We start from the raw sequence: 12,198 nt of genomic DNA on the forward strand, positions 1-12,198 counted from the left end.
GAAAATATGCTAAGACTGTAAAAAATGGGGTTTGTAAGCACTGTACTCCGAAAACTGTTGAGTGCAGAGCTTAGGATTACTAAATGTAGAAAACATTCCTATGGCCTGATGTGTGTGAGGAGGGTAGCAGGAAAGGAGGGTGAGTTATAGATGGTGGAGAATAGAAGCAGAATCAAGAAAGCTCTGCTGCAGAAAGGGAGAAAAGGGTCAAGAGGCTTATGTTCCAGTAGGTATGGGAGCAAATTCAGAGGCCCGCCCCAGGAAGGCACCCTGCCTTACCACTGCTAGGGAAACACAACAGGCACATAGCTCGTAGTGAAATGTGGGAGTTAACAGGACAGTAGGTTGGTCAATCTTCACCCAAAGTACTCAACTCAATCCCTAGGGATTTTTTTTTTTTTTTTTTTTTTTTTTTTGGTGTAACTGCCTTAGTTTAATAATTAAATTCTATGGAAAAACTGGATTCTCTTTATAGTAATTGCTTCATAGTTAGCTTTGCTTGCATGCCCCCTACCACACAAAACAAGGGACATCTATATTCATTAAAAGCTGGTTCACGACCCAGGAATTTTAAATGACAATTTGATAATATTTACGTCCCCCTAAAAAGCACCTTTCACATACCTGTACATTAGGAATTGGGCATTCTTTCTTGAGTAGTTTAAATGAGAAGTAGGACACCTGGTAAATATCCGGCCTTTTATCAGGGTCTGGTTCCAACATATACCCTAAGACAAACATATGTGAACATATTTAATAATACCCTAATACTTATTATATTAGCTAGGAAACATAATTTCTCTGTTACCAATTTTTTTTTCATTTTTATTTCTCATAAAAGTCAAACAGTGTAATTAGCTCTTTTCCTCCCCTCTCAGAAATTGAAGTTCTAACTTCCCTAAAACTTTTAATATGTACAAGAAAGTAACAGTTTCTGAACTGAAACAAAGATACTTGAAGTTCACATTCTGTGGCTTGGACAACAGAGACTCAAGCAAGCTCTCATTATTAAAGTTACCACCTTCATATTCTGGTACCTAGGAAGTTATGAGCTTCTGGCTTCCTTATCTTGCTAAACAAATGACTGTCCTTGATATTTATAATCAAAACTTTTTTTTCACTTTCTTTCTTTTTTTTTTTTAGTAATCTCTACCCCCAACATGGAGCTAGAACTTGTGACCCTGAGGATCAGGAGGCACATGTCCACCACCTGAGCCACCAAACACCCCTCAAAACTCAAATTTTAAAAAACTGACTTATTATTCCTTTGTTGGAGATATTAGCTAGTTTCCGTTCTAAAAGAAATTACAAAATGATAAATGTATCTCTACTTTTACATATTCTATAGAACATTTGTTTATTTCCAGATCCTTTAAGCTTCCACCCTTTCTGGAGCTGGAAAAATCCCCAGGAAAAACATCTTTGTGAAGACACACAAACAGACACATGCATACATACAAACAACAACGCAAGGCCTTACTGTTTAAGGAACCAAATGAATGGTCTGAACACTAAGGCTGATGAGGCTGCAGTCTTGTGAAGGCCTTGCAGAAGAAGCAGAGTTTGGGGGCGCCTGGGTGGCTCAGCTGGTTGAGTTCAACTCTTGATTTTGCCTCAGGTCATGATCTCAGGGTTGTGAGACTGAGCCCCGCGTCCAGCTCCTGGCTCAGCCGGGGCTCTGCTTGAGATTCTCTTTCCGTCTCCCTCTGCCCAACCCTAGTCCCCAGCTCGTGTACACTCACTCTCTCTCTCTTTCTCAAATAAAGTAAAAAAAAAGAAAGAAAGAGCAGGATTTGGGCTTGAAAGCAGGAAAGAATTTAGTCAGTTGCGGGAAAGAGGAAATAAAGATATTCTTGGTGAAGGAATAGTTTGGGCAAAAATGCACTTGGGTGAAAGGCAAGGGAAGGCCCTGTTGTTGAGGAAATGTAGATGCCAGCGGGACACAGAGAAATTTCTTTGTCAGAGAACACAGGGAAATAAGGCTAGCTGGGTGGAGTGGAACCAGAGTATGAAGGGTCTTAAATGCCATGCTAAGAAGCTGGGCCCTCCTGTGGGACCACGGGCAAACCAGGAAGTTTACTATGGGGACCTGCTAGGGGGGCACTGTGTAAGACCAATCTCAGGGTGAGGCGGTGCTGGACTGACTGACTGAGGAGATAGGCTAGTGGCCACTCCCCGCTACAGGCACGTGCTGGCCCAGTGTGTATATACTGTGGTGACAGTGATGAGAACAGAGAGAATGTGATGGCGATAGGAGAGACTCCCAAGAATGAGCGCTGCTTAGAAAACGCCTGACTGTACTCTCTTGAGAGCCAAGTCCAAAGAAAACCTTAAGTTTCCATTATCCCAGCTTGAATGGTGACACCACTGATAGAAACTGAAAAAAGAGGGGAACTATGTATCGGGAGTAATTGGGCAAGGACAATAAATTTAATTTTAGACCCGAGACTTTAGGGTGACTGTGGAAACTTCAAGCAGTTTGTAAAGAAATAGGTCAGAGTTTGGGAAAGATGTCAGTGTTACAGACACTCATGAAGAGTTATTTTTCCTAATATGAATGGCTGTATAAATGTTAAGAAATGTAGTCCTCCAAAATCCTACCATTCTAGCATCAGATCTGGCCATTTCCTATATATCCTTCCAATGTCACTTAGGTAGCTACAGTTCTAGAATAGATATACAGTAGTCCCTCCTTATCCGGGGTGGGGGAGGGAAGAGGGACAAGTTCCGAGACCCCCAGTAGGAGCCTGAAACTGTAGTACTAACTCCGAGAGATACTGTTTTCTCCTATACATACATACGTATGATAAAGCTCAATTTATAAATTAGGTACAGTATGAGATCAACTAACAATAATAATAAAATAGAGTAATTATAACTATATGCTACAATAAAAGTTAGGGGAATGTGGTCTCTCCCTCTCAAAACGTCTCATCACACTGTACTCACCCTTCTTGTAATGACGTGAAAGCATAAATGCCTGTGTGATTAGATGTCGTGAGGGAATGACACAGGCATGGTGACATAAGGTTAGGCTACTACTGACTATATATCGGAAGTAGGATTGTCTGCTTCCCAGTGTGGTTAGCGGTAGGTAGCTAAAACCGCAGAAAGCAAATCCAAGGATAAGGAGGGACTACTCTCCTGCTTTACCTCTGAAAACCATCCAACAACCATTAAATGCCACACACTGTCTCTTTAAATTATCCCCCCCAGCACACTTTTTGTTTCATAAACAGAAGAAGAGGATTGATGAAGTTGGCCCCGTGGAATGGGTAGTTGTCTAACAGCTGTAACTACGTTACCCTGGGTAAGTTACCTATACTTTCTCAGCTTTGGCTTCCTTGTTTGTATAATGGGGATAATTACATTTACTATATGAGATTTTAAGAATTAAATAAGGTACGAGGAGGCCCTCAACAACTGTCAGATGCTCTACCATATCTCCCTCTATTTTTTTCAATGCAACCCCACCCGGGACCCAAATGGGGACCCAAACCATCCCAGGACTTATAACCTATCATGGTTAAAATTTAGATGCTAAATCCCCTGACCAATGTGAAACGATGATAAACTATCTCTGTTTCACATTTAAGTACAAGGGCTTGTGCAAAGATTACTTGTTCTACCATCTGGTTAATGAACTGGCACATATGCTTGCTAGGATGATGCAGAAGAGTGGGGCATCTAAAAAAAACACTTTAAACCAAGCACCAAGTTTAAATGCTTGTTATCAAAATCCAGTGATTAACCTAAAGAGAGAAAAAAAAATCTTGTTCCACAGAGTTATACAGTCTTAATTATGTATTCACTCCAGCCAACGCATGGCAATCATTTCAATTTGAGTTGCTTCCAGTTTTGCAAAGATGAATTTCTTATCACTTGATAGGAGTCAGCTGGACTCTTTCATACTGACTGCAAGAGAACAGAGCAGTTCTGTGCCGCTCAGAGCACAGTTGGGATTTCTGCTCAAGTGCAAAAGAGCTTAGATTTCTGGTTAAAAGACCTATGACTCTAACTAACGCTGTTTTATGTCATCTTTGAGTGACCAACCATTACCAGATGACTTATCTTTGCATCCAACCCATCCCTCCTGCGATCCAGTTCCTCTGCCCCCCAGTTCATTCCTGGAGATTAGAGGTAAACACATGAAACGAGAAACTTGAAATACTTACTAATTAGGCAGTGCATGTCTTGGGAATATCGAGAGTTATCAGGAATTGTGAAGTTTCCATCACAAATTGCCACCTGACTCTCTCCAAATGGCAAAGTGAAGTAGCATAATTTATACAACAAACATCCAAGAGCCTAAAAAAATAAAGCGGATTGCTACAAGTGGTTTATTTACCATAACTGCCGATGGGTCTACTGAGAGATACTGGCCTCGTCCACATTTACAAGCAGATACAAACATTCTGTACTATTAACCTATCAGAAACTTGAATTTAGAACTCAACACCACTATTTAGCTGTCGACGTACATTATTTTGACCATCATTACCAAACTGTGTTCCAATAAGGAACAAGCATTTCAGCTATTTTGCTCTTAAGAATTAGTAATGCATATATGAAAACCACCTAAATAATGGGCAGGTCACCTGAATAATTTTCACAGAACTCTAAAGTCATTTCCTTTGACATGATTCACGAGGCAGTGGCTGGTCACCTGGAGTGAAGAATAACCCTGAGGGTCAGGTAGACAGTGACATGGTACAGTGGCCACTCTCGCTATGGCACTGTCTGCATTAAACTTGGGGGTTTATGGTCAAGACTGCTGGTATCTGAGCTGCGGATAGGTTAGCTGACACCTACCCAAATGTCTGCCTTCGTAGTGATGATTTTGCCACTGTACAGGTTGACCATTTCTGGTGCTCGATAGGACAGCGTTGTGTATCTAAAATCAAGAGATTTGTTTTTTGTTAAATATGTCAATGCTATAATTAAAAACCAGGGGTAGCAGAAATAACTTTTTATTTTTTTATTTTTTTGCATTTTTAAGTATTTTTTTCCATTTTATTTTATTTTCTTTTCAGTGTTCCAACATTCATTGTTTATGCACCACACCCAGAAATAACTTTTTAAAAACATATACATTAAATTTAAAAAGTCTAGTTCCCTGGGAGCAATCCGCAGAAGAGAGCATGAAATACCAGTGCAGAGAAAATGAAAAGCTGTCCTTGGCCCGCCCCCATTGCCCTCTAGAAGCAGTCCTTCTATCTGAGAGCACGAGGAGACCCAGACACTGAGGCACTTCAATAAACACTAAAAGCAACTCTTCTTGGGTCCTCCAATGATAAAATCTCCTGCAAATCCTTGTTGTCTGATAGTGTATTTATACTGTATTCTCTGATTTGTTTTTAAAAACAGCAATTCCCTTAGATTTGGCTCAACTCAGACATGTCATACAGGCTGAGACACTGGAGAAGGGCAGAACGGGGTGGGAGGTGGCTGGTCTCTGCTGCTGGAAGAGGGATGAAGCAACAGTCTTCCTCTTATCTCTGGCTCAAGTAAAGACAGTATAAGCTCAACTTCAAAGTGAGTGTCTTGATGTTACCAAGCACATGACTATGCTGCTCAAGTCTCCAAAGCCCAGAGGCCACCATGGTTCAGGTGTCCACCAGACCAAAGTCTTCCCGCCCCAGCTTGGCTGCCGGGGGTGAAGCAGGAAAGGAGATTGAGGATCAGGACAGAGGTGTGCAGACGAGACTGCTGGTTTATTATCGGTGTTAGTGAGTGTTGTTGCCTGTGAAAAACCTAACACTCTGGACAAGAAGGGGAAGATGGTTCAGGTTCTTACTAGAGCCAGAAATCTAAAGATGCTTTTTGTCATCCAAGTCAGTGATTCTGTATCTGTAGAGACTTCATAGCCCTACTTACCATTAACTCCACTAGACTGGTGGGCTCCTTATGAGCAAGAAGGAGTACACAGCAATGCAGGCTTCATTGGAAAGTACATCCAACTGACTGATAATGTCCCAGCTGTTGTGATTCCACTTGAAAACATCACAGTCCTTCTACAGTTTGTGTACCATGCAACTTTTTAAGGACTATGTGACATAAGTCAAAAAATATATATACAGTGATCACTGGGCCACTGATAAAGTACTATATGATTCCTTCATTTTACTCTACTGATAAATGCTTATGGACCCCTTCCACATTCTCCACTTATAATCAAATGCCCCAACTGCCAACATGATGCCCTGAGATAAGGGGCAACATGACCAGCACCATGGTCTTCCCACCCTGACCTTTTCATTCATAAGCTCAAAGTACGGGTACAGATCTGGTCATGGACAAAACTCCAAGAAAGGAGGAAAAGCTTACTTCTTAATCTCATCTTCTACTGCATTGACTCCTTCAGTTTGTGGATTCTGAAATTTGTTAGTGGCGCTTCCAAAGTCACACAGGACGTAGTGGCCTCGGTCGTGCAAGAGGATATTTTCAACCTGAAAAACATTTCCCAACCACCCATTCCAAAATATTATTTAGTGATGCATATAAAAATCTGGTTCAGAGTCATATAAATATTTCACAGCTGATAATACTATTAATATGCACAGGAAAGTTATTCCCCTCCAAGTATCTTGAGAGGGGTCATCCCAAGTGAACAAAAGAGCAAACCGTAGTAACAGGGTGAAATGAGAATAGAGGAGGCAAACTGAGGAATTCCACAATGCGGAAGCAAAAGTCCCATTTTCCTAGATTTCCAGCCCCATTTCTCACCTCTGCAGAAATAGTCCTAATAATTTCTTTTTTTTTTTTAAGAGAATTTATTTATTTATCTGACAGAGAGACAGAGCACAAGTAGGCAGAGAAACAGGGGGAAGCAGGCTCCCTGCTGAGCAGAGAGCCCGATGTGGGGCTTGATCCCAGGACCCTGAGATCATGACCTGAGCCGAAGGCAGAGGCTTAACCCACTGAGCCACCCAGGCGCCCCTAGTCCTAATACTTTCAAGCCTGTGTATCTTTCCTCATGTTCTTCTTTCAGGCTAGAATGTTCTCTGTGATCCCACCTTCTTACCCAACTATCAATATCCCATTCATCTTTCCAAATCCAGTTCAAATGGCACCTCATGTTTGAAGCCTTCCTCAAGGACCCACTGAGACAAATGTCACTCCTTCCCCACGGTCCTTTAGCACTTCGTTCTTCCTGATGTCAATTATTTCACTGGGCCTTATACACGCATATATCAATTTCTTTACCACACTACGTTAGGATTTCTGGAATAATAAATATTTGCTATATTTTAGATACTTCTCAAAGTGATTAAAGGCCTGTGGGCAAATGTGCAGTTTTCCTATTAAAGTATTATCTTTTTATAGATGAATTATTTGGACAGTGAGTTAGCAGTTCCAAGTAGAAGGGAGCTTACAAATATCAGAACCTCCAGAAATCTCTGGTATCAAAGGACTATGCCAATGAAAGAATAACTCCAAGATGGTGGGCGCTTCTGTACTCAAGATGTAGTGAGTAACTGTTGGTATAGGTGAACTGAGCTGACTGGTGTGCTGGAGGACAGACCTGGCTCACGTGGGCAGTAAAATGGCAGCCAAAACATCTTGTTGGGCCAGCAAGTCTGGTAGTCTCCATTGTCTTTTGTTATCAGCTTTCCAAAGACTGACCACCTTTAGAAAACAAAGGCAAGAGTAGACTACAAGCTCCTTCAAGACAAGCACCATCTCTCTTTCTCTTTTTTTTTTAAAGATTTTATTTATTTATTTGACAGACAGAGATCACAAGTAGACAGAGAGACAGGCAGAGAGAGAGAGGAGGAAGCAGGCTCCCTGCCGAGCAGAGAGCCTGATGCGGGGCTTGATCCCAGGACCCTGAGATCATGACCTGAGCCAAAGGCAGAGGCTCAACCCACTGAGCCACCCAGGCGCCCCAAGACAAGAACCATCTCTTAATCCTGTTTATAGTCTTCTCTACCAGGGCCTAACATAGTGCTTGCTATAAAAATGCTGGTTGAATGGAATAAGCTAAAAAATAGAAACACACTTAACACCGTGTTTGTGTGTGTGTCCGTCTGTCAGAAGCGAGACAGAAAGCCACCAAATGCCCAGGCCATACTACTACTACTCTTTCTTTAGGAAAAAAAAAAAAAAAAAAAAAATCTGGTCAATCGTGAAAGTCTCTTGTTCCCACACTTGTTTCTATACTTGCTTTAGTTCTTCTGAAAATTACATTATATATTACAAAAATGTTCACTGTACATTCTGTATCAGCTAAATCTACTACCTAAAGCCTTTGCTGCAAACTGATTCTTTTGTTTATTGTTTTTTACTCCTACGAGTCTCCAGCATGTGTTGTTATCAGGGGTTTTGTTATTGTTGCTGTTAACACACGTTCCTTGGAATTCATCTGTGGGAAGCCTTGGAGGCCTAGGTTTAAAATCTCTTTTTCTTCCTGAGAGGATACTCTTGTGCACCTGGGGCACTATTAACCTATAATCACTTTAATCTAGAATCTTGACCTCGGGATTTTTAGCCACACAGGCAGGGTGAACTATGGCCACCAGTTCTCGTGGATATGCTCTTGGTCCCCAGAGACAAGGCTGAGGCAAGCAAATATTTCTATCATCTATAGCTTTTTATAAAGCTCATCAGTTTAACTTATTTATACAAAGTGACACAGTCAAGGTATCCTGAACATATACTCACTTTAGGAATCTAAAATTATTCCAACAAAGCAATACTAACACTTGCAATCTAATTCCGAGGTTATAGACAGATCGGCTACCACTTACTGAGCTTTTACTGAGTATTACTGTGCTCAGCACCTCACATGGGATTATCCTCATAATAATATAATAATATCCCTGTTTTACAGATGCAGAGGGTGAGGCTCACAGTGATGAAGCTGGGAAGTAAACTTAGGCAATTTAATTCTAGAGAAAGGTAATTAATTACTTTTCTGCAGGGGCAGGAAGCAAGTTAGAAGCAGAGCGTTTCTTAGGGTCCCCAGCCATAATACCCTCCAACCGTGGTGGGTGGTATGTTCAATGTACTGGAGACATGCTTAAGGACAGGGCTGCCTTAGTCCCTTACGTTCAGAAATGCTCCATAATAGGAATCTAGTCGATAAGGAAACAGGTGACTAATTACTAGCCAGCCTGCTTTGCTCAGTGTCTCTTAAGCATTCCCTGCATCGCCTGCTTTGTCCTTTTATTCAACTGCTCCATTTGTCAAATCATAGCCATTCTATGAGGCCTTGCTCGAGTCCTAACTCCTCAGTATAATCTTCCACGGCCAGGCTATAAAATCTGTAGAACTTACTGTCCACGAGGGGCTGGCGAAGGAAGACCTTCGGACCAAGTTAAGCCATGCCCATTCGTTACTTATCCCCTAGTCCATGGTTGCTGCATTTGAGCTCCATTGGAGAGCCGAGCGGTTGTGACAGACAATACGCTGATAAGCCTAAAATATTTACTATCCGGGGGGCGCCTGGGTGGCTCAGAGGGTAAAGCCTCTGCCTTCAGCTCAGGTCATGATCTCAGGGTCCTGGGATAGAGCCCTGCGTCGGGCTCTCTGCTCAGCAGGGAGCCTGCTTCCCCCACCTCTCTCTGCCTACTTGTGATCTCTCTCTCTGTGTCAAATGAATAAATAAAATCTTAAAAAAAAAAAAAAAAAGGGTGAGGTTTAAAAAAAAAAATTTACTATCCGGTCCTTGGCAGGAAAGTTTGTCAACCCCTGTCTATAATCATACTATGCCCATGTGTGTACTACAATACCCAGGTGGGATTTCACACGCCACATACCCCTCGATTCCTTATTCAGTATCCGTTAGTAGCAATCTTCCTTCCCCGCATCACGCGAAACCACGCGTCTCCTACTGTACATGCACTGCTCTTTCAAAATTAATGTCTATACTGCCAACGCTAGAATGTATAATCTAGAAGACCAAGAAGTTAACTCACTTCAAAACACAAACAAGGTAGTTCCAGGGACCAAAATCACTGGGTTAGAGGGAGGAGGAAAACCAAGCAAAGACAGAATGACGATGAGGCACATTGGAGTTTTTGTTCTGTTTTTATTTCGCCCCAACCACCTCCTTTAAAAACTAAGTTTGTGTTTCTGGTTAGAACTCTGGTTCTGAGTGGCAGAACTCAGCATTACACTCTATCAACCTGGTCCCCACCTCAGCTTGCCTCCTTCCCATAAAGATAACATCATACAAACCTATGTTTGCAGAAAAAAACAGTTAAAAATGAAGGGTGTGTACAAAAGTGGACACAAAGCCAAACTATCAACGTAGGGGAAAGCCTCATCAATATCGGAGAAATGCTAAGGCAGGGGTACCTGCGTGGCTCAGTCTGTTAAGTGTCTGCCTTCAGCTCAGGTCATGATGCCAGGGTCCCGGATTGAGCCCCGCATCGGGCTCCCTGCTCTGTGAGGTATCTGCTTCTCCCCCTCCCTCTGACCCTCACCCTGCTCTTGTGCTCTCTCTCACTCTCTCTCTCTCAATAAATAAATAAAATTTTTTTAAAAAAAGAAAGAAATGCTAATGCAGGTAAGAATGGTAAAGGTCCGCTCTGGCCGCTTTGCCAGCTTGCTGGGAGGGTCACGAGGTGGCAAAGGTGAACTCACTTGGCAGCGGCCACCGCACCAGCCGCCACACCCTCTGCACCTTCTCAGTCTGACCCTGTGACTTGGGAAACCTGCAGAAACCTCCAAGGTCAAGCTGGCCACTGCCCTTCGTCACCAGCACCACCACCACCACCAACACACTGGACACAGAGCCTGGCATGTGACAACCACACTGGACTTGGAGGTCACAGGACCTCAGGGACTAATCAGATGTCTGACCTCAGACAAACCTTTAAGCCTTGTCAGACTTGTTTCTCACCGGCAAAGTCAAGCTAATAATATTTCTATCGCTGCTGTTATGAAGCAAGTAAGAGAATGAGCATGAAAGCAAACTGTAAATCTCCCTCTATAAGCCTAAGAAGTTATGACCACTCATTTAATAGAGAAACACACACATTCGAACTCCTACTATATGCCAAGGAGGTTCTGGGGGTAAGGCTGTGAACAAATCAAGGTTCACCTGCTCACGGAGCTTAGAGTCCAGCGGAAGAGATTAAGGAAGTAGGTATAATAGCCAGGTGGTGATAAATGTTATAGGAAAAACCCCCACAGGTTAAACACATGTGAAGTGAAGAGGGACGCTACTGCAAACAGCACAATTGGAAAGGTCACCGCAATGAGGTGAGCAGAGACACCTGAATGGAGGGAGAAGGTGTGGACCACCCAAGAGAGGAGGTGCCTCCCGGAGGACAGCCCGCAGGACGGCACTGAGATGGCAGCAGGCTTGAGGCACCTAAGGCACACAGACAGGCCACCATGGCTGGGACAAAACTGTGCTGGGCACTGGAGTTACAAAGAACACCGAAGACATGGGGGCTGGAAGGTCTCCCGATGAGTGCCCTTAGGAATGGGGAGACCAGATAAAGCCAGGCCTCGGGTTAGTGAAGGACTCAAGTAGCTGAAAGTGGTAATAGAAGCAAAGGCACAGAGACAAGAATGACAACAGTAACAACACAACTAACAACACTCCCTATGAACCACATGATACACCCTGCACTTTCACCTACGCAATCTCATGAGACTCTTACAAAGCCTTATTGTCCCCAGTTAACAGAAGAGAAAACCGAGTCCAGTTACCTAACATGCCTTACGTCACAAGGCTGGTAGGGCAGGATGTGGGCTCAGGCTGTCTGACCTCTGAGGCTAACCCTCCCCACTGCACTGATGCGCATTATGCAGGTATGGAATGTGGGCAGCTCAGACAGGCGATCTCGGAGGGAGCAGGAGAGACCACCAGCTGACAAATGGCAGACTAGGGAAGGCCCCTCGGGAGCCACTCAGCAGCAGACGAAAAGAGGTGTTTGAGGAAGGTTAGCCAGTGACAGGGGAGAAGGGGGAAAGTGAGAGCAGGTGCCATCGTCCAGGGGGAAGTGACTAAGGCCAGGGCTAGAGTAGGGCCCAGAGGGATTCAGTGAGACTAGGAAGGTAGAAAACCAACTGGACCTTCATATATCATCTTCTGGAAGCTCCATAGAATTTGCGGAGTGACTTTGTTTTTGGCCAAGTCCCTTGAGATGTTAGCCTGACACTGGTTACAATCCTAAGGACTTCCAGCTCTTTGCAAGTTTAATAGTACTGACCTTACTTCCCAACCTATTGGCTTAATAG

General features: G+C 43.2%; 1 protein-coding gene across 1 annotated transcript in view; it reads right to left on the reverse strand.

Moving 5' to 3' along the window:
* AAK1 (AP2 associated kinase 1) overlaps positions 1-12,198 on the reverse strand; it is a 158,905-nt gene that overhangs the window by 42,186 nt on the left and 104,521 nt on the right. Inside the window, exons 6-9 of the mRNA XM_080813302.1 lie at positions 6,328-6,449; positions 4,813-4,894; positions 4,176-4,308; positions 625-728 (exon numbers count right to left, since the gene is read on the reverse strand). Of these exons, the coding sequence (XP_080669428.1) occupies positions 625-728; positions 4,176-4,308; positions 4,813-4,894; positions 6,328-6,449 (441 nt within the window). The remainder of the gene's footprint in view (positions 1-624; positions 729-4,175; positions 4,309-4,812; positions 4,895-6,327; positions 6,450-12,198) is intronic.

This window comes from Martes martes (genome assembly GCF_963455335.1).
Source record: "Martes martes genome assembly, chromosome: 9".
NCBI classification, from domain to species: domain Eukaryota; kingdom Metazoa; phylum Chordata; class Mammalia; order Carnivora; family Mustelidae; genus Martes; species Martes martes.